Consider the following 23,935-nt stretch of genomic DNA (forward strand, 5'->3'; position numbering starts at 1 on the left):
TATTACATTTTTACTTTTTTTTTACTTCAAATCTTGGAATGTGGCCAACCAGATAACTTTCTAGAAACTTTTCCTTAACTTTATGAACCTCACCACCCTTTAGTTACTAAGTTTTACATTAATATTCCATTACAGTGCCAGTGTGTATATATGTATGAGCTTTACTGCTGATTTTTTCCTTTTCACTTGGCCCACCCCTTTCCTCCTTCCATCATAGTTATGCAGTCGCTTATTGAACAAGAACGTTGCTTTTTTCACTGCTGATGGTGTGTTCTTATTCTTGTTCTGTTCAATAAGACTACATGTCAGACTGACATCTGCTTACCACTGAATTCTTCCTGCTCTAGCGAGCCACAAGATGAAGGACTAATATGCTCTTTATCTTATTTTCCCTGCAGGTGGTGAGACTTAATATTTACAAGTAACATTTAATCCAGATTGAAATTTTATTCCATTTTCATTTCTTGTGATGTCTTTTTTCTGTGTCACACTTCTTTCCTACAATACATAATGTCATAGCGTAAAACGTCGAAAAGCAGGCCGACTGTGCACTCCAGACGTGTTAAGATGCTAAACATCACCTTGTGCGTGCATGTAGTTGAGTCTGCTTGCCACAGTGCATCATCATCACCCGCTAATTTATTACTAAAGAGCACGGGCTTACTTTTCTGTGTAATCAGGCGTAATATGAATGTGTATCTGCCCAGGTTACATTTGCATACATGTGTGCATTCTTTTAAATATAAAGCCAGGAGAGGCAGAGCGTGTGTGAGTATGTCTTCCATGCTTGGATATGACAGGAGAGTTGAACTGAAGGATAACGCCTTAAAAAGGTGAAGGAACCAGAGTAACAGAACTTAAAATTTAGCATGCATCCCTAGGAGACTATAAAGAGAGCAGACTCCATTACACTGATGTGCACTGGTAGCAGAACTACTGAACTATACTGTACCTAGGACAATATAACACACAGTAAAATAATTTAAGTCTCCTCAGTTCCACCAGTACAGAGAATGTAGAACAAATAGTTCCCATTTGTACAGGATTTACATTTTAATGTATGACCGTGTATCGTTTTTAAGTCTTTTAGTAAGTCTGGGACTTCATTTGACAAAAAGCTTAAGATTTGCAGATTCTGACCAAGATGACATGAATTCACATATGGTCAGTGGACACAGCTGAAAAGCAATAATCTGTGTGAAGAACAGCTTTAGAAAGTGCCTGAATTGCTTTAGAAAGTGTTTGAACAGCTTGATAAACTACTGCAACCGTTCTTCCGTGAAATAACGACAATGCACAGTAAAATAGTCCAATAATGCTTCCTTTAAATGTATCCACAGTTGAGTGTGTCTTAGTAGGCCTTAATTTGCGTCTCAGCTGGAAATGAAACCATTGGGGTTTGGTGCCTGAATAAGTGTGGAGCTCTATGTGGGTGTTTGGCTAATAGCGCGAGTCAATGATCCATGAATCTCACGCTTTACACTGCAATTGTATGTTTCTTTTTTCCTTTCTTTTCAAAATTGATTTGAAATGGACTTTTAGAAGATGCCTCAGTGCTACTTTTTATTTCTGAAACTGGAATGTTCTGTATGCTATTATGTCAGGCCAGAGTTTGACACTGTAATTGACTGACATTCCCCTCAGCTAACTTTGCTCAAAGTCTGTGAAACATAACTAACTTTGATCAGTTTATCACCTGAGAGCAGAAATGCTTCTAAAAAGACCAAAGTGGAAGTCATGCACATTTTAATCCTACAAAAGCCCGCAATCGCTTGAAGAAACATATGACAAAGGAGTTTCTGAACAGCGTGTGTTTGACACCAGATGGAGCTGATCTCCTTGTGTGTTTTTGTGGCACAAAGAAGATTCATTAAGAATGAAGTTATCAAGGAGACCGTGTTATCAGCGCTAGAATATGGTACATTATGCAAAGGCACATCTCCTAGAAAGCAAACTGTGAACTTAATAGCTTCTCATAACATAATATTAAGAGCATCCAATGCATCACCTACCCTGTGTATTTACAAATTAAAGTCAATTACACATAGCCACCCATCTTCTTCTGCTTATCCGCCTCGCCTATCCCAGCTATGACAGCAGGAGAGAAGGGGACGGCTCATCAGTCTGTAGCGGGGCTAACACAAATAGATAGACAGGCATGCATTCACACTCATATTCACATCTAGAGCCACTTTAGAATCACCAGTTAACCTAACCATGTTTTTGGACTTTGGGAGGGTCCCAGTACCCAGAAAGAACCCACACAGGCACAGGGAGAACATGCAGAATCCACACAGAAAGTATTAAAGGCCAAGGACCTTCTTCCTGTGAGGCAACAGTGATAACCACTATATACTATGTATAGTAATATACATAGTAATAACACTGATTTACTAGTACAATATAACCTTGCTTTTACATTAGTCATTGAACTTTGGATTTAGTTATCTATACTTAATTGTGCATTATTTTTTGTCTATGCTTTTCTATACATGCATATGAATTATGCTTATTTTTTATATATCTATTTATATGTGTTTATTACTTTATTTAATCAGGAGTAGTATCCTAATATTGTCATTATATTCTGGTTTCACTCAGTACAGTCACAACACAGGCTTTCTATTGTATTCTATTCTATTCTATTCTATTCTGTTCAACACTATATTGTTATACTGAAGTATGGACTTTGTGAATTATCAACTTGTTTTTCTATGTCAGAGAAATATAGACCTAAATCTACAAAAATCTTTATTTTCATTAAATCATAAATTTGGTTACTTAAAATACTAATTTTAGATTTAGGTGTTACAGGATCGGTATATTCTTAACCTGGGTAAATGGTTTAAAAGCCCAGTAGAATATCTGAAAAAGTTACAACACAGAGTATTTGTTGAAAACAAGGAATATTTGTTCTTTTAGGTCATGTGAAATGTTCGCAGAATGAATGGTTTTAGAGAAGAGTTCATGTAATATTTCAGTGAGTGAACAGATCAGTGGCAGAGTGCAGGCACAAGCACTGATGTGAAATTATTAAGGGGTTTTTACATTAATCGTTTCGTAAACCTTAGCTCTGGCGTACAAATAAGAGGTCTACAAACAGCCTCTTACTTGTGTCGCAAATTTCCCACGCCATGCAAATTTATGCAAATTCATTCTGTTGTTTTTTTCCATGGCAACAACTTGAATATGTGTGTGTGTTGCATAGCTCCTGCAACTGGTCGAACTTTATACTGTACAGCCAAGTGAATGATAGTGGCTGAATTGCATTTTATCTGCAGCAGTACTCATGGTTGTGCTGAGATGTTTCTTTTTTCAGAAATATGGAGCATGCTTAGTGTATAGTCAGCACTCAGAGCTGAGTACTTAAAATGAACAATCAATAATAATTCTCTCTTTCTTTTCCTCATCCCTTCTCACTGTTGCCCTCTCTTTCCATCATTCTTTTTTTCTGTCCCGCCCTTAGACACATCTCCGTGGGTGAGGCCCACTGATCCAGAAATTCCTTCAAACCCCCTCAATCCCTTCCCCTACCCTCTTCTCTCCTTTAGACCCCGTCGCCTCCACTTTATCCACCATGACTTCCACAAGCCAGCTGTTTGGCTTGGCTGAGGTGGGGCTGAGGTGTGACCAGGAGATTGAGAGGAGATATGAGATTGTGCCCTCTGTGGTCTGCTCCATGTGCTGCCTCTTTGGAATCATCTATTGCTTCTTTGGTAAGTGATTAACTAAAAAGAAAGAAAGAAAGAAATCAACATTAATGAAAATTTTAATAGCAGTTTCTATCTTAAATATGAAGCACTTTGAACAGCCAATTATATTAGTTTATGGAAAAAGAGAGAAAAAAAGACAGCAAGGTTACAAATTGCTGGAAATGTCAAAGTAAACCTCCAATATTATAAAGATAGAATCATCTTAAAATGTATCCAAGATCAATATATGACTTTCTTTCATCCATTATGCTCTAATTCTAAGTTACCTCAAAGCAACTCTCTTGCATACAGACTAGAGCCCTTCTGTGTGGCCATCTGCCAGCAGCAGTAATAACAATGGAAACGTTGCGAGTCAATTTATTTTTATGTACAAACGCTGATTAAAAAATTGCTAAAGCATGGTGCCAAAACCCCATGAAATCCCTACTCATCATTTTCAGTTCATCCTGCTCTGCTGGTCTATGTATATTATTGATTTAAGGGCACTACAGTGTAGTTCTCTTGTTTCTGACTCTGTGAGTCAATATTGAGTTCTCATACAGCAGCAAAGACTACTGTGACTTTAGTGGGTGTGTGTTTTTGCTTCACTTTGGTGAATGAGTTGCACTAAAACATGGCGAACACACAGCGTGGACTGAGCTCAAGTAAAATCCAGATATTAAAGCGATCGCGATCAGACTAAAACATGCTGTCATTCCGCTTCTTATTCTAAGTCATGTTTCTTTTTCTTTTAACTAAAAGTTGTAGGAATACTGATTTTTTTTTAAACTTGCACAAAGTTTTGCAATTAATAAAAAGTGCCGTGCCAAAAAGGCAGCAGACCTCCTGTTGTGTGTTTTTTTTAATCTCCTCTGTGTCTTCAAATGTCTGGACTCATACTGTATGCACAGGTCCATTCATTAAAGAACGAAGTCCTTATTGAGGCTTAGTTTTGTGCTCAGAGAGAGAGAGACTGCATTTTATTGGATCATAAGTGAGGGGTCACTCTAATTAGTTTGGATGCAAAGTCATTACAGGAATGTGTAATCAATAAATAATCAGGGTAAAGCGATCTCCCTGTTTATCTAAAGGAATGATTAATGTGAGAAATACTCACTTGCAGCTATTTTTTTCATTTAAGTGCCGGAAATTTTCATCTTCTCTGCTTTCTGCAAGTTAATGATAGTTTGGCACGGCCTGTAGGAATGAATACACATAAGATCAAATGCATAGCCTACTAAACTGGGATTTTTCTGTACTTTCTGTACCCGAGAAGACACTTTTCTTATGCATTTATTGATATTGATGTGATGTGATATCCATCAACCTTTCCACAATGATTTCTTTCTTCCATAGGAGAGGTGATCTTACTTTTGCATACAGTGTTTTGTGTACAGACAAATGAAATCACACAACACAATAAAGGAGTAATTCCTCAAATTCACAGGTGTGTATTTAAGCCTGAAACGTGCAGCTGCCGGTGAAACAAAGAATTTATCCAACATAGATATATTTTCTGGTATGAAATCCTTGAAATGATTTAGGTTTTCTTTTTTTTTTTTTTTTGGTAGTCTTGCATGGTCAATATCCAGTCAAAGAAAACACATGAAATTGGAGTCAGATTTAGAAATGGTCTGTTTGTAAGCCGGTGGAAAATCTATTTTGACAATGAAAAAACAAATAAACAAAAGATAAACTACTGTCAGTATTTACAGGAAACACACAGTGTCAATTTAGTGACTGAAAAGCAGAGGCATGTTTATTTTTGTGGCAGGTCTCATTACATATGTATTTTTAGGAGGTTTTTTTCCCTTTTTAACCTGAATAATTTGAAGCAAATTATATGATTTACGAAAGTTTGCAGAACACAAACTTGTGTATTGAGCCATATTTCATGCTTAAAAGAAAAAAATATATTATTATGCGCCTGATCTGCATTTGATTGTTGCCACTAGGATAGTAAATAAAGTTTTGGTGCTGTAGGCAGATCTATAGGATTTTAAGCAGAGAAGCCCCTTGTCTGGATTAATCCTGCAGTCGATTGGAGATGTCAGGTGCAATCAGGGAGCAGCTGCCCCAACCTGCAAGAGCCCCAGAACAACCTGTATGCTGTTTTTTGGATGAATATTGATGTATGTTGAATATGTTGAACCTCTGAGAAGGCTCGTTGCGTGCAAATGCACAAGGAGGGATTGAGAGCACATAAAAAGCATTAACATTCACTGTATACACCAGTAATACACTAGTGTGAGTCAGGCTCCCTGGGATTTTTTTTTTTAAGAAATTTGACAGCAAACACATAATGTTTCTTTTATTTAAAAAGGGGTATATCACACTGTTATTCAAAGATATTGCAAGAGCAGACTTTTGGCGTTTTTTTGGGAGGGGCAAATGACTCTTCTGATCAACCTAAGCTGAACCACTAATTGTAAGCATAACTCCTTACTGGTTAGTTATACAGTTCAATTTGAAAGAAATGTGAAAACAAATTGCATTGTGATCCTTGTTTTGCAATCTTAAAGCACTGCTGTAAGATTTAAAGTCTCAATTTGCCCATCATTTCTTTATATTTTCTGACAAGGAGCCAGACTTTATTGTATTGTTTTTAAAGTGGCCTCGAGCGATAGTTCATTAGGCTTTCTAAAGGTCTTTTAAAGCTTTTAACTGAAAAATGGCTGTTTTTCAGTTCATTCTAAGTACCTTTTTATTTATTTACATCTATTTTTTTTAAACTTAAGACTGACCAATGAATCTTTCAAACATAAAAAACGTACCTAATTCAAGGGAGGAACTGGTGTTGCATCTACAGATAAAGCAACTTGTTACTTATTTAATGTGGGATCATTTTGACAAAGAATGGAACAAAAGGCATTCAGTATCCAAAGAAGAACTCTGAATGTCCTTCAAGAAGCCTGGAGAACTTTTCCTGAAGACTAGCTCAAAACCTTTGAAATGTGTATAAAGAACTGCTGCAGAAGTCATCACTCTTTTTTTTTTTAAATGTCACATTCATTTAGTAAGAATCCAAAATGTGATGTCCTTGTTTCAAAATTTTTGCATACGGTACAGGTACATGTTCTTATTTTTATATTAGGATAAAAGTGTATACTGTTATTATGCTGCATGGTGCTGGCTGTGATCGAAGGTGTCACCAAAAATCGTTTCTTACATCCTGCCAAAAAAATCAACAGCAAGAAATAAGAGACATCAAATACACGACAGCATAATTTTACTTCAAATTCTTTACCTCCTCAGTCCTACTAGTCTGTTTGTCTCTCTGTTTGACTCCATGCATTGTCACTCTCGGAGCTATAATCACTCTTCTGCAAATGAGATGCAGAGCATATTGTTGATGTTTCTTGGAAACCCCGCAGTCACATTTGAACAATATGAAGAAAACCGTTATCAGCAGGAAGATTGATTCTCCCTGCTGATAAAGTCCTCTTGGTACTGCAGAATTTAGTTTACCTCCAATGAGTTAGGAAGAAAGGGTTAGCTGTCATTTATTTGAGTCAGAATTACAAAGTTGTGGTGGAAATGATGAGTGATGTTATTGGAACAAGATGGATGAAGCAGAGAAAAATGTCGAAAGACATGCGTGAACAGATGGGAGGGTTTGATGGAGGGAAAGTAGGGAGAGCAGAGAAGAGGAATGAAGGGAGTGGGAGGGATGGGAAAAAGGTGCAGCAGCAGAACTGATGAAAGGATAGCAGCCTAATGAAGGGAAAGAAGAGGAAAAGATGGCAGAAGTAAAGGAAAAACAATTTATTTTAGAATTTGTTTGCTGATTTATGGGGACCATCAAATATGAAAGAATATTGTTGCGGATTTGTGACAGCTGCTGACCAAACACATTTTCTGCTAGCTGTAGATGTTATGGAAATGCTTGAATTACTCCATGTCAGGACTTGTACCCCTTGAGGCATTCTGTTACAGAAGAAGTGCAAACAGCTGTGATGAATACAGTGGCTTTCACTGCACACAGCAACTGAAAGGTATCTAGGAAAACACACACGACAGAGGGGAAGGAATAAAGGAAGCTACAAGAAGTGTGTCAAATAAATGAGGTATGGTCACAAGGGGGGAGGAGCACGGATGGTGGTTAGGATGAGAAGAGGAGCATTGTTTGACTCAGCTGTGCAATGCCTGATTACACAAAGATAACAATCTGACGTTGGGTCCCCTCGAGACAGAGCCCAGTCAGAGAGACGGAGCTACTGAGTCGACATAAAGGGGGACACAAACGTTAATAAACATAGAAACAGGACAAGGAGATTTAAACTATTGATAAGACGAGCCTTTAATCTTTCAGAGTATTTTTTCTTTGTTTTCATTGAGTTAAAACACTTTAAGATGGAAAGAAAGCCAAGAAGGACAAGAGGGAACATATGGGGGGAAAGAGCAGCTGTTCTATTCAGCGAGCCTGCTGACTAATGAATGTGGATGACCTTTAGTAATATGATGATGATCATATTTTAAAGCAATTTCATAAATGTTTATAGAGCGAGTTTATCGCTTCTCACCATTCTGCGGAGAGGAAGTGCCTCTCTCTTTCTTGCCCACCATAGCGTGGTTGCTGTTTATCATTATTTTTTTTCTCTGTTCATTATGCTTTCTCCCTGGCATATTTTATCTTTTCAAATGAAATACGATAAGATCCTTTTAATTTCAAGAGCCATTTGCAAAACCACAAACAGCGTATAGTTAATCACTGGGCTGAATGGAGAAAACAGTGCGGTGTAATTACAGAACCAAAGCAAAATGTTAAATCAGGAAACAAATACCTGTGGCACTTACTGCTGATATACACTAATGGTTTTTACTGTTCCATTAAAAATGTAATTTTGTTCTGCCACAGTCATGGCATCATCCATCCCATCAGCAGCTGTAAATGTTTATGTCTCACTAAATCAATGTTCTTTAAAGTAGTCTACAGCTTTTAGATTTTTCAGTAAGTGTGGCCAATGATGAAGACAGATAACACAATAATTAATGTAAGTTCATGTTCAAATTAAGAAGAATCAAAATTTGGAAACCAAAAGGTTTTCACAGGTCTGCAAATACATATATATATTTTTTTTTTTTCAGCTGCATGGGATATTTTTGGTAAACTTGATGTTTTTTAGGGTGCTGAATCCAAAAATGATCTCCATTTCCCTCCATTATGTACAGGTTTGTTTTGCAAAACATGAGGAGTTTACAAAAAAAAGTACAACAGAGATAAAAAAAAAAAAATCTGTATTTTATTACAATCATCCATCCGTCCATTCATTTTCTTCCGCTTATCCGGAGCAGGGGCAGCAGAGAAGCCCAGACCTCCCTCTCCCCAGCCACCTCCTCCAGCTTGTCCAGGGGTCCTGGGTCTGCCCCGATGCCTCCTCTCGGTGGGACATGCCTCACCCATGAGGCGCCCAGGGGGTATCCTTGTCAGATGCCCAAACCACCTCAACTGGCTCCTTTCGATGTGGAGGAGCAGTGGCTCTACTCTGAGCCTCTCCCGAATGGCCGAACCTCTCACCCTATCTCTAAGGGAGAGGCCAGTCACCCGCTTGCGATCTCGTTCTTTCGGTCACTACCCACAGCTCGTGACCATAGGTGAGGGTAGGGACGTAGATCGACCGGTAAATTGAGAGCTTCGCTTTTACACTCAGCTATTTTTTCACCAAGACAGACCGGTACAGCATCCGCATCACTGCGGCCGCCACACCAATCCATCTGTTGATCTCCCGCTCCCTTCTCCCGTCACTCATGAACAAGACCCCAAGATACTCAAACTCCTCCACTTGGGGCAGGAACTCATCCCTGCCTGACCCGGGAGTGGGCACTCTACCCTTTTCTGGCCGAGGACCATGGCCTCAGATTTGGAGGTGCTGCATTTTCTATTTGTATTTCTCTTGAGTCTCACTCACAGAAATATTAAATTAATGTAATCATAATTGGACATGTTTTTTTGACTCAAGTATAGGATACCAGATTTCAGTTTAAAAAGGGAAATTGTAGACTTAATTAAACTAAAACCTTGAGTTTTGTAAGAAAACCTGACGAGATGGAATTTCATGCATCTCTGGACCTCTTCTGCTGCTGTTTTCAGATTGCTCACACTTCATTGATGTGCACTACACGTGCTCCATAGTTTCAAACTGAAGACCCCTGAAGTTGAACTGTACTGTTGCTTTTTGTGTCTCATCTTGTCACTTTGATGTGTTTAAATTCTGTGTTTTTTTCCCCTCAGGCTTGTGTGTAGATTTTATGCATTTGTATGCTGGTCATATCTTCACATTGGTTTATTTTCCATCTGTCCTCCAGGCTATCGATGCTTCAAGGCCGTGTTGTTTCTAACAGGCCTAATGTTTGGCTCTGTGGTCATCTTCATGCTATGCTATAAGGAGAGGGTGATGGACACTCAGCTGAGTGTGGAGGCGTCCGTGGGCATCGGCCTGGGCATCGGGACCCTGTGTGGTCTGGTGACGATGCTGGTTCGCAGTGTGGGGCTGTTCATGGTGGGCCTGCTGCTGGGCCTGCTGGTTGGAGTTGCATCACTGGTGGTAATTTGCCTATTTTTAAGAATTATGTGTGTAAGCCAAATTATTAAACAATACATGCATTTGATATATCAGTATTACTTATATTGCATGAATAACACTGGAGCTAAGGATAAGAAAGTAGTTTTCATTGTCTATAGAGTAAAGGTGTATAAATTAACTGCATGCCATTACTATGTATCTGTAATTTTTGTAAAATAAACTATACATGAAAACATGACATTGTCAACAAATCCATCATGCATGTTTAGATATTTTCCTGGAACAATCCACACAAAAATGTCCCGGGTTATTTTTCCCATGATTCTCCCCTCCAACAAGTTTCATGAAAATGTGCCCAGTTGTTTCATTGCAATCTCAGCACCAAAATTTAGAGGTCTATATTTGTCCATGTGCCACTTCTGCAGTGAGTTTTGAGGAAATGTAGGTTTTGTAAAATTGTACAATTGTAGGGTTATTTTTTTCTTAACTCTGAAATAGCATTTAGATTATGATCCCAAATTGATTCACATACAAAAAAGCAAAATGGAACACTTTTCCTGTCTCTCTTAGGTCATGGAGGAGTTCTACCACCCCAGAACAGTGTGGGTTCCTCTGGGTATTCTCTTGGGTTCTGGGACACTATTTGCTGTCCTCACACTACAGTGGCAGCGCTGCTTTGTCACCCTCTCCACTGCCACATTTGGCTCTGCCATCATAACCGTAACCGTGGATTATTTTATAGAGCTGTTCGCTTTGGTACACTACGTTTATGAGAGACTCAAGGTAAGAACATCAGGGTATGCTTCTGTGCATCTTTCCGAGTACATGTTTGTGAGAAAGACAGATATTATAAAAGTTATTTAAAAAACTTGTCTGTTATGCAATATGTAATTCTGACATAGTCCATATTCTGAAACACATATTCCAGTGATATGTGTGTCAGACTAAAAGGAGATGTAAAACATATTTTGAAAAAGGGTGTGTTCTTTTTGTTAGTAGAAACAGGACTACAAATACTTTTCTTCAAGTGCGGAATGTCGATAAAGGCCTTGCCAGGTCATATCAATTATATTTATAGAGCATATATCAAATAATTGCCTCAGCTGGCTTAAAGACTTGCACTAAGTCTGCACACCCTCTGTGCTCAGGCACTTGGCAAGAAAAAGCTTACAGAAAAAAATCATTAAAATTGGGAGGAAATGGAGAAGATAAATTCTTTAACTGATCAGCAGTTAAGGATATAACTGACACTGGAACTGTATTTTTTGCAGGTGGATCCCAAGAAGCCAGTGTGCTGGTTTACTTGGGTGATCATGGGGGTGTGGCCTGTCCTGGCACTCCTCGGAGTGCTGATTCAGTGGAAAGTCACTGCAGAGGGATTTTCTCACACAGAGGGTGAGTGTTATTGCTTTATACACAACTAAACTCACCAGAGCAGACTGAGAATCTATTTCAATGTTTGTGGTTTTTTGCATCTTGCCAGAGTAATTTCTGGCCAAGTTTAAGTTTGTTATTCATTTTGTTGTCCTCAAAGCTTTTTTATTTATATAGCACCAAATCACAACAACAGTCACCTAAAAGCACTTTATATTATAAGATAAAGACACTACAACAATAGAGACAAACCACAACAACCAAATGACCCTTTGAGCAAGCACTTGGCAACAGTGGGAAGGAAAAAACCCTTTTAACAGGAAGGAACCTTCAGAGAACCAGGCCCAAGGAAGGGCAGCTATCTATCCCGACCAGTTGGGGGTGATGAGGCAGTAGGTTATATAAAATAATTTTTAAGTGAATAATATACTATCCATTGTCACAGCATGTAATCACCAACAAAGGCGGACGTCACGGATGTTGGTTTGGCACTGGCGTTTTGATCTGCGTCACTATGTTAGTCTTGCCTTGGTAAACTTGAGCTTGTTCAAGAGATTTATTTAGAAACTTCTGAAAGGTTCATAACTTTTCAGAGATTTTAAAATGTTGTAAACCATTAGGTGACATAATTACGTACTGTATGTGGATTCTCAGAGATTAGTATAATATGTAAGATGAATGCAGAGTGTTCATCTCTCTCATCTGCAGTCAAACATGGCATTTTGGAAAATGCCATGTTTGACTGTCATCAAGGAATCCCGTTTAAGAGAACTACATATATGAGTTGTGTATATGAGTATATGGAAATCAGAATATCTCTCCAAGTCATGAAGTATTTGCTAGTTTCAAGCTCTTGAAGAAATTGTTGGAAGTATCATTCTCTCCACAAAAACTTTCAGTAGCTGTCTACCAGACATATTGTAGTACAAACAGACAACATGATGGCAGCAGTGTGCATTGCATACACAGTAGGCTTGTTTGAAATAGCCAGTAGCCTGCTGCTGCAGCCTCAAAATCTCACGCTGTTCATCAGAGTGGTTCACATCATGGAAGTACAGATCCTTGCAGGAGACTTGATGTCTCTCACACATTAAAGGGAATTTGATTTCTATACATTGTGTAGATGTTTTTGGACAAATCTGAGAAGGAAGAAGTGGATTTGTTTACCATGAAATAAAAGAGTAATTCAGATCTCTGTAAACATATAAGACAACCCTTCACTGGATGTTGCCTTCTCTCACTAGTCATGGCTAGGGATGGGTATCGTTTAGGTTTTATCCGATACCAGTACCAAACCGGTACTTTTGAAACGGTGCAGGTGCTTAAACGGTGCTCGAACCGGTGCTTAAAGAATGGAGAACACACACTTTGTCCAAAAACTTCTCATGTTTAGCTGTTTTTTTGTAAAAAGATAATAACGTTAGCCTTTTCTGCAGCTATAGGGGATTTATGGCATCACTCTTGGCTGGAAGCAGTGCTTAATCAATGGAAAAAACACCAATTTTGTCCAAAAACCTCTCATGTTTAGCTGTTTTCCACTTTTTCTTTGGTCATTTTAGCCTTTTTGGCCATGGTGAAGGGAGTATCTGCCATCAAACAAGAAGACAGCCGCATGTAACCACGACGGTGTTTGCTAGTTCACCTTACGTGCATTAATGTAATAACGTGGTTAGCCTACTCAACGTAAATAACACACGAACAACATTAAGCTACTCACACAGAGAGTCATCATTTCTGCTACACTGGCAGGGCTAGGGGCCAGGACTCTCCTCTTCAGGTTTTTGGGGGATGTTGCTAACTCCGGGTCCGATAACAGGCAACCCACCCGCAGTAGATGTGCCCGGTGTGAGGTCTCGCAGCAAGCTATCAAATACGGCGCATTTCTCGGCTTTTAACAAAATGCTATACGTTGCCAGGTGTTTCATCAGATTCGAGGAGTTACCTCCTTTGCACAGTATCACCTTAAAGCAGGCTGCTGAGTTTGCATCTTTTGCTGTAAAGTACAGCCAGACTTTGACCCCTTTGCCTAGGGCATTTTTAATCTGTAGCTCTGCTCTAAAATAATCTACATACCTGGGCACGCCTACTACGCTTGCAAAGGTAAAATGATTGGTTAGAATCCAAAGTGTATGACATTTCAAGAAAAAAAAAAGCACCGAAATAAAGCACCGAAATGTGCACTGCTTTTCGGTCTGGTTACTACCATTTATGTCAGAACCGACACCGGTACCCATCCCTAGTCATGGCTCAGATTTCCCTTTTACCCATTTTCCCCAGTTTACCTGGTTTCTTTTTTCTAGCACAGTCAGAAGGAGAATCTAGTTGTCATTCTGGTGGCTACAAAACCCACATCATCATAGTACCCAAGCCCTGGCGCCATGGCAGTTTTCTTGCACTGTCATAGCTGAAAGTGCAATTATCCATCAGTAGCAGTGGGCCATAATGGGAATGCCTGGAAAGAGGTCTGCTCCCTTATGCCCTTGCTTCTTTCTGCTACCTGGTACACAGGCAAATTATCTGCTTGTCATGAAGACAATCTCAGACCTCATACAGACCTCCAGATGTTGGTAAATAAGAAACTAACTCCATCTATTAACTTTTAAAATGCGAAAAAGCATTAGGAGGAGGGCAGTTTCTGCATTATTTGGTTAAGTGCTTTCTGATAGGTATCAGGCAACTAACATCTGTTGTGGACTCTTGATACCTCGGTAGGATTTACCATTGGTTCTAATTGCTCTGGGAAAACCTCCTGCTTTACCTGATAGCTGAAATCTCTCTTAAGATACTGCCTCTAATAATAGCACCCCCCAGGATTGATTTTAGTGAACAGTGAGTGACTTATGTGCACCATGTTATCACTGGAGAAGATGGATGTGCAGTTATTTCAGTGACAGATTCTTGTTTGACACCTTGTTGGGTCAAGGGTTAAGTTTTTTCCTCTCCCTTAGGACAGTGCAGCTGAAGCAACATCTCTGCTAACTCTGTTATTTTATATTTAGCACATGGATAACATTAGGCAGACACAACGATTGTATGTCCTCCACAAAGGACACTGACAGGGCATGACCCTGTCAAAACAGCTTCCGTCTCAGTGCGCGTGCAGTACGTTAACACACAAGCTTGCATTGTAGCAGAAGCAAAGTCTACAAATTGAGCTTGTGCTCAAATCACAAGAGCCTTATCTTTGTCCAGAGGGATGGCAGTGGCAGATATCTGTGTATCAGTATCGTGGATTTCTTCATGCGCCTTCATTCGTATTTGCACAAGATATTTGAGTCACCCCCTGACTCAGTCAGTTTTAAGTGTGCTAGACACCCAATGACGCGCTGTCAAATCTGGCACATTAATGCACGTGGAGTGTTGGTCTAATCCCATCATGGATTAGTGAGTCTCATGGTGTGTAACGTCACAGTTCTCTGCTGTGTCACGTGTGTTGTGTGAAATAAACCAAATTTTAAAGTGCAAATTTAATGAAAATGCATTTATCTGAGAATGTTATGCTCGTCATTTCACAACTCACTTGGTTTGATCTGCTACTATTTCCCAAGGTGGAAAGTAACAAAGTAAGCATATTTTGTTACTCTACTTAAGCAGAATTTTCAGGTACCTGTACTTTAATTTTACTCCACACATTTAAACACAAACATCTCCACTTTTTACTCCCTACATGTTAATTTAGGTTTTAGACATTTGATGTAAGTAATTGTTTCGCATCACAGCGATTTGAACCTAAATGGAGGGAACACAATCCTAAAGGCACTCCCATTGGTGCATCAATCACCGGTGCTTATCACACACAAACAGACGAAAGAGGAATAAACATAATTTACGCATTTACAGCCTTTCTGAGGTTAAAAAAAAAATCCTGGAATGATTTGAAAAGCTGTTTTTGGTATAGAAGGTTGTTGTTGCAGTACTTCAGCACCTAGCTAGCGCTGCAGCAGAGGAGTGAGAAAAAAGGGAGCAACATTTTTAAGTGCAGTCATTTCTTACAGTTCAACAAATACCAGGAAACAGCCAAAGTTTTTCTGTACAGTTTGTTACAAGATGTGTCTGTTAGCTAAAGGTATAGCATCTGCATTTCACAGACAGAGAAAAGCAGAACAGGAGAAGAAGAAGAAGAGAGTTGTTTTTTTTTTAAATTTAAGAATTACTCAGTGTTTCTTTGATAAACTTGTGATTTCAATCGTACATGTAATGTTGTCATTCAAGTCAGGCTTTTTTTTGAACAGATGCATGAAATTGTGTTTTTATATTTTAAAATGTCTTGCAAATAACTTTGAGTATAATAACTTTGAGTTATTCAAAGATTCCATGAAAAATGCTGGTCAGTTTAGTGCAGACTACATTGTTAGTTTTCTGCGCTACGGTGGACTTGGGTAGGGTAGTTGTGGTGTTCATGGTCAGTGTTAGTTACATCACAGTAGCTGAAAGATGATAATCAGTCATGATGTCTCGTTAAACATTTGCTTATATCTTTCTAAATTTAGCTAAATCCTCAAAAATCAGCAACACAGGTCAGCTAATTACAGCCATAAACTAAATATAGTAAGCTTGTCATAGACATTACTGTGATTGTTTTCGCTGAACCACTACAGTTGATTTTGGGGTTTCCACACCTGCTGAATCACACTTTAACCCCAGACTGTCTCATTTTTCCTGTTTAATGTGGAGGCAAAACCACCCATCTGCAATGTAGGCAAATGCAAATAGAACTTTTTTTTTAATTCCCTTTGTTTTTCTCTGATTGTGCTCCACATAACAGCTGTGCAAGCTGAGTACTTTTGTTAGAATTTGAATTAAATTGAAATAAACTTTGTGTTCCTGTCAATCGCTTCATTGTGATATTAATATGACACAAGTATCAGTTAACTTGGCAAAAAAAAACGAATAAATAAAAGCAAAATAAATACATAGCCGGTAGAAATGTCCTCTAAAGAGATTTTTTAAATTTTATTACTGAGTAATTTTTCCTAGCCTGTGCTTTTTCTCTTTTACTCAAGCAAAGAAGTTGAATCAGTATTTTTTAACACAGGATTCAGTACTTCTACTTGTCATGAATAGATAAGTGATGAATATATGTACGTTTGACACCTCTGTTCCTCATGTTTCCACCTGAACAGACATTTCATCACTTATCTACTGCTTATTGCTGTTTGTTTACATTACACTTTCAACACAAGCTTTTTCCAACTTTCAAACAGCAACCAAAACCTTAATCTTATTCCACATATGTTAATTAAGGATAAAAGCTAACAGATAAGAGACACATTAATGAAAGTGTCTTATACTAATATATACCCAGTAAGTAAACAACATTCAATGTACCTAAAATTCAGTAACTTCAGTCTGTCAGTTTAGTGCCAAGATAAACAAACAAGTCACATGTTCCAGACTGCAACACGCTGAAATGTCTGAGCAAAAATGTTTGATTTAAGTACTCAACCGTGTCTAGTTGATGAGAAACATGTTGTGGTGAGAATAAGGCATGGCGGGACCACAGATCAACATTCAGAGCCATTTTATTCACACTTCTCACCACAGAAAACACCCCCACACACCTGAGTCCCCGTGTTTTAACTCGGCGGGCGTGATTACGGATGCTGTGCAGGTGCGTCCGCCCTCCCTGCACGGCAACGCAGACCACGCCCCACCACACATGGCAATCTATCTTCTTTGAAACTTGTAGTATAGATTTTGTCAAGGCTACTGGCCTGACAAATCCCAGCTATATGAAATCATAACCATAATGAGGATAGGGAACACTGTGTGTGCGGGCATCACTCTTGTGTGATTTTGTGCAGGGTGGATTCTGAATATACCGACACTGGTGTTTTCACCAGAATGTGTTATTGACGCAGCCTGCCTTAATCTGTTCTGAAGGCAGCCACAACACAGATGGCAAGATCGCACATACATGTCTTCAACACAATATGTGAATGCAGCAAACAAACACAATACACCCAAACAGACAAGGGCAGAGACAGAAACACTGCGGGTTAGAATCTCATTCACTGGCTCACTCGCTCGCTCATACCTCAACTAAAGGAAGAACAGACACATGCATATACATGCAGCACACACTCAGCCATTTGATCTTTGCCTGTGTTTGACTTGCACCGTCATACAGTGACTTAGAAGAAGTCACACATGTCCTCAAATAATGAGATTAAAAAGCAGGCTACTGCAGCTTCCAGTCAGAGGGTGTGGGCTCAGAGATAGAGGAAGCTTTTCAATGCTATTTTCAAAACTGTGCAATTGTGAGGGGAAAGAGACCTAGGAATAAAAGAAGTAGATTACCACATAGTGTTTCTTGTGGAGAAATAATATAAAACCAGACCATTACATGATGACCATTCTTCCACGTTGTTAAACAAACAAAAATATGGTTTACTGCTATACAGGGAGTGCAGAATTATTAGGCAAATGAGTATTTTGTCCACATCATCCTCTTCATGCATGTTGTCTTACTCCAAGCTGTATAGGCTCGAAAGCCTACTACCAATTAAGCATATTAGGTGATGTGCATCTCTGTAATGAGAAGGGGTGTGGTCTAATGACATCAACACCCTATATCAGGTGTGCATAATTATTAGGCAACGTCCTTTCCTTTGGCAAAATGGGTCAAAAGAAGGACTTGACAGGCTCAGAAAAGTCAAAAATAGTGAGATATCTTGCAGAGGGATGCAGCAGTCTCAAAATTGCAAAGCTTCTGAAGCGTGATCATCGAACAATCAAGCGTTTCATTCAAAATAGTCAACAGGGTCACAAGAAGCGTGTGGAAAAACCAAGGCGCAAAATAACTGCCCATGAACTGAGAAAAGTCAAGCGTGCAGCTGCCAAGATGCCACTTGCCACCAGTTTGGCCATATTTCAGAGCTGCAACATCACTGGAGTGCCCAAAAGCACAAGGTGTGCAATACTCAGAGACATGGCCAAGGTAAGAAAGGCTGAAAGACGACCACCACTGAACAAGACACACAAGCTGAAACGTCAAGACTGGGCCAAGAAATATCTCAAGACTGATTTTTCTAAGGTTCTATGGACTGATGAAATGAGAGTGAGTCTTGATGGGCCAGATGGATGGGCCCGTGGCTGGATTGGTAAAGGGCAGAGAGCTCCAGTCCGACTCAGACGCCAGCAAGGTGGAGGTGGAGTACTGGTTTGGGCTGGTATCATCAAAGATGAGCTTGTGGGGCCTTTTCGGGTTGAGGATGGAGTCAAGCTCAACTCCCAGTCCTACTGCCAGTTTCTGGAAGACACCTTCTTCAAGCAGTGGTACAGGAAGAAGTCTGCATCCTTCAAGAAAAACATGATTTTCATGCAGGACAATGCTCCATCACACGCGTCCAAGTACTCCACAGCGTGGCTGGCAAGAAAGGGTATAAAAGAAGAAAAACTAATGACATGGCCACCTTGTTCACCTGATCTGAACCCCATTGAGAACCTGTGGTCCATCATCAAATGTGAGATTTACAAGGAGGGAAAACAGCACACCTCTCTGAACAGTGTCTGGGAGGCTGTGGTTGCTGCTGCACGCAATGTTGATGGTGAACAGAGTGTCCTTGCAAAGAAAGGTGGCTATATTGGTTGCTGATTTGTTTTTGTTTTGTTTTTGAATGTCAGAAATGTATATTTGTGAATGTGGAGATGTTATATTGGTTTCACTGGTAAAAATAAATGATTGAAATGGGTATATATTTGTTTTTTGTTAAGTTGCCTAATAATTATGCACAGTAATAGTCACCTGCACACACAGATATCCCCCTAAAATAGCTAAAACTAAAAACAAACTAAAAACTACTTCCAAAAACATTCAGCTTTGATATTAATGAGTTTTTTGGGTCCATTGAGAACATGGTTGTTGTTCAATAATAAAATTATTCCTCAAAAATACAACTTGCCTAATAATTCTGCACTCCCTATAGATACTGATGCAAAACCAGGTAGAAAGATAGATGTATTATACATGTATAGTATTTATTTCTTCTGTTGTTTCTGAATAAAAAATAATGCAAGAAAAAGGAACAGCACTCGGAGATCAAATCCTCTAAACTGTTCTGCAATTTTAAAGAAACTGATCTGTATCAGCAGTGCAGGTTAATGGATTCTTTCTTTGACCGTGCTTTACCTCTCCAACATATTTCACAAAATGTGTCCTAGCAGCTTTGCATAAAAAATAGGTAAACAGAAAGACAAACAAGCAGCGCTGAACACTCACCTCTATCTCACCTTATGCCTTGGTGAAGTAAACAAATTATAACCATGAAATTTTTGAGAGATAGAAATTAGAACTGTTTGCCCCACTCCCCATGCACATAAAAAATATATATATATTACTATCATTATCATTAATTTTTTTATTAGTAATTTTTATTATCAAACGTAGATGTCAGCGTTACATCTACATTACACAAACCTGTGCATTACTTGTACACAGTGTATACGTTGCTGACATTTTGCTACATAATTCTGCACTTTGGCATCATTGGAATGTGCTGTCATGCATACCTGTAAATAAATACTAATGGAATAGTGATGCCTGAATACTTTCTCTTCGACCCAGTATCACAGCAAAGCATGTTAACATGATATCGGGTTGTTGTCTTACACAATGAATAAGAGGTACACAACAACTGGGGGAGCTTTCTATAACAGCTTTCTAATAGTGTGGTAACTGTGCAATAATAAAGAAGTAACAATACGGAATAGCATCTTATTACCAATAAATTACCAAAGTAATATCCAAACAATAACCAAGTGATATTGTATCAACAGTGGTTACACTGTTGATACAATACAGGCCGATCTCAAATCTCCCGTTTTTAAGTAAGATCATTGAAAAAGCAGTTTCCCAACAGCTCAGTTACTTCTTAAAACAGAATAATTGCTACGATGCCTTCCAGTCAGGTTTTAGACAGAACCACAGCACTGAAACCGCTCTGACCAAAGTGTTTAATGACATATGTCTGAATACAGACAGTGGAAAAATGTCAGTCCTAGTTTTACTGGATCTCAGTGCAGCATTTGATACAGTTGACCACAACATATTACTCAAACGACTGGAGAACTGGACAGGTCTTTCAGGAACTGTACTAAACTGGTTCAAAACATACGTAGAAAACAGGAAATACTTTGTATCAATAGGTAACTTCACATCTGAGCAGACAAGTATCACATGTGGAGTTCCCCAAGGTTCCATCTTGGGACCCCTTCTGTTTAACATCTACATGCTCCCACTGGCACAGATTATAAACAACAACAAAATAAACTATCACAGCTATGCAGATGACACACAAATATATATCACAATGTCACCAGGAGACCGAGGCCCTGTACAGGCTCTTGGTAAATGCATTGAGGAAATCAATGACTGGTTGTGCCACAATTTTCTCCAGCTAAACAAAAACAAAACTGAGGTAATAGTCTTTGGCGCCAAAGAAAAACGATTACAGGTCACCAGAGAACTTCAATCTATACATCTAAAAACCACAAACCAGGCGAGAAATTTGGGTGTAGTGATGGATGCAGACCTAAACTTAGAAAAACACATTAAGACAATAACAAAGTCAGCTTACTATCACCTCAAGAATATATCAAGGATAAAAGATCTGATGTCTCAACAGGACCTGGAAAAACTAGTCCATGCATTCATCTTTAGTAGGCTTGATTACTGTAACAGCATCTTTACAGGTCTACCTAAAAAATCAGTCAGACAACTACAGCTCATTCAGAACTCTGCTGCTCGAGTCCTCACTAAGACCAAAAAAGTGGACCACATCAGTCCAGCTCTGAGGTCCTTACACTGGCTGCCTGTCCGTCAGAGGATAGACTTTAAAGTTCTGATGCTGGCCTATAAAGCTCTGAATGGTTTAGGACCAAAATACATCAATGACCTCCTGACCCAATATGAACCATCCAGATCCCTCAGGTCATCTGGATCCGGTCTTTTATCAGTTCCCAGAGTCAGAACCAGACACGGAGAAGCTGCATTCAGCTTTTATGCTCCTTATATCTGGAACAAACTCCCAGAAAGCCTCAGATCAGCTGAAACACTCAGTTTATTTAAATCCAGGTTGAAGACTCACCTGTTCTCAGCTGCATTTGAATAAAGCACCAAATCCACACTTTAAGCTTAAATTTCAAAACTTACATTTAACTACTGATTTTATCTACTGTTCTGATTTTATCTGTTTTGATTTTATATACTGTTGTTTGTTTGTTTGTTAATTAGTTAGTTAGTTTATTTGCTTGTTTTATTCAATTTTAAATCATGCTTTTTATTTGTTCTTGTTTCTAATGTCTCTGTAAAGCACTTTGAATCACCTTGTTGTTGAATTGTGCTATACAAATAAACTTGCCTTGCCTTGCCTTGCCTTGCCTTGCCTTACACTGAATACGGTTACAGTGAGATGTATGCGATTGGGTAACAAGGCACCAAAAACTAGGTAACGCAGTAGAAACAAGCAAATACCAATAAGGCAAACAAATTAGTAATAGTACCATAGTATTCTAGTATAACATCATATATAATAGCCTGCTAGCAATAAAATGCTAATATTTGGATGCTTGATTATTTTATGTTTATAATAATAAATTAACATTAGTTGATGCTTTATGATATAGGAATGCTATAAACATTTTATAACACTGGAATGCATCCAACCGTATGCCTTCTGCAGTCTTCTTTGTTTGACGGTAACAGAGTAAATACTGTGGCTTAATCATGTGGAAGCACATGTGGTAGTTTCTGTTCAATAACCAGGAACAAATAAAATTTAAATCTGCATATATATGAGTTTTCATTTGTATCACATTTGCTACATAAGCCATATTTTTGCAATTTAGTCATTAAAAATGTGTCATGCAATTTATATCATTTTTTTGAGGTTAAAAAAAAGTCATTCTGATGATGCTGAAGTCTCATAAACTCACAAAAACACATGTATCAAATATGACACACTGGGCTTTAAAGGGTTAATATCCTATTAAAGCAAACTTCAAGTAATATGATAATTATTCTTAAAGCATGTGTGGAAGTTACCACATTATTACTGAGCTGTAATGAAAAGTCCTACTATTATTTGCATTACTTAACGTCCACAGCATGTAATCTTGAATTAACTTTTTTCAATTACTCTTTATCTGCTAAAAGATACTCTGCTGGCAGTAAACGGAGGATGAGAAATTGTGTGGAGGAGAGAAGAGAGAAAAGTAAAGAGGAAGCAGGTGTACTGGGGGAAGGGCAGAGTGAGGATAATAAACTGGGGCACAATGGGTAAGCTGGGCACCCAAGTGGAGCTGTGAGGAAAATCATCTGTCAGCTGACTGAATAGTGTGCAGAACAGGGCCATGAATGAATTAGCTCGCACATGTTTGACTTGTCTCGACTGTTTTTTTCAGGGGGTTTTTGCCCCTCTGTGTAGATACTAATTGAATATGCACCGATTCACCTATGCTCATCAGGACTGTCACTGACATAGCCTCTCAATACTAACCCCAAAAGCATTTTTTTGTTACTTGAACCTAAACTCTGAAGAACCTTTTTAAAATAGTGGACCCCCCCCCCCCCAACACACACACACACACACACATACAGAAGCATGTGGCCAGAGGGGCCTGACGTGGGGAGATCCAAGGAAAAGAAAGGGGGGTATTATTAAGCAGTTTCCTTGCCAGATGGTGCCCTGTTGTCCCCATGCATGAAGAAACAACAATAGACCTCTGAACACTTACACTTACACACGCACACATAAGGCAGCTGTTACCAGTACAATACATCTGTAATGGATAAATACTGGAGCTCAGATAATAAATATTACACAGATAGTGTATATCTAACCACTGAATGGAAATGCCTACAAACACCCATGCTCAAAAATACTCCTATGTGTAATGGACGGTGAAGCAGGATGGTTTACCGACATCCTTTTCTGGACAGGGTGCAAAAATAACACACTCACCCACTCACAATATGTCAGGAGATTGAACAGCTCAGTATAAGTACATGCAGAGAGGAAAATGATTTGTCTGCCAACAGACTGAACAGAATAAAGGAAATGAGCAAATTGGCATCAGTATTTTTACTTTTTTTTTTTATAGCCTCCGTTCAAAATAAACCTTGAGAAAAGTTTATCATCTGCATTTAAAGCTATTTAAAATATTTGTACAAGCCCTTACCTGATTAAAGGCCTTGCTTGTATTCCTTACCTTGGTAATTTGGTAAGGGCGATCGTGGCTCAAGAGTTGGGAGTTCGCCTTGTAATTGGAAAGTTGCCGGTTCGAGCCCCAGCTTGGACAGTCTCGGTCAATGTGTCCTTGGGCAAGACACTTCACCCGTTGCCT

At 38.9% G+C, this 23,935-nt stretch overlaps 1 protein-coding gene across 1 annotated transcript in view; it reads left to right on the forward strand.

The window, feature by feature from the left end:
• The window catches only part of tmem198aa (transmembrane protein 198aa), a 40,166-nt gene that overhangs the window by 12,974 nt on the left and 3,257 nt on the right, over nt 1–23,935 (forward strand). Inside the window, exons 2-5 of the mRNA XM_026144083.2 lie at nt 3,467–3,716; nt 9,999–10,237; nt 10,787–10,999; nt 11,488–11,611. Of these exons, the coding sequence (XP_025999868.1) occupies nt 3,578–3,716; nt 9,999–10,237; nt 10,787–10,999; nt 11,488–11,611 (715 nt within the window). The 5' untranslated portion in view covers nt 3,467–3,577. The remainder of the gene's footprint in view (nt 1–3,466; nt 3,717–9,998; nt 10,238–10,786; nt 11,000–11,487; nt 11,612–23,935) is intronic.

The sequence above is a fragment of the Astatotilapia calliptera genome, chromosome 16 (genome assembly GCF_964374335.1).
Source record: "Astatotilapia calliptera chromosome 16, fAstCal68.1, whole genome shotgun sequence".
NCBI lineage: Eukaryota > Metazoa > Chordata > Actinopteri > Cichliformes > Cichlidae > Astatotilapia > Astatotilapia calliptera.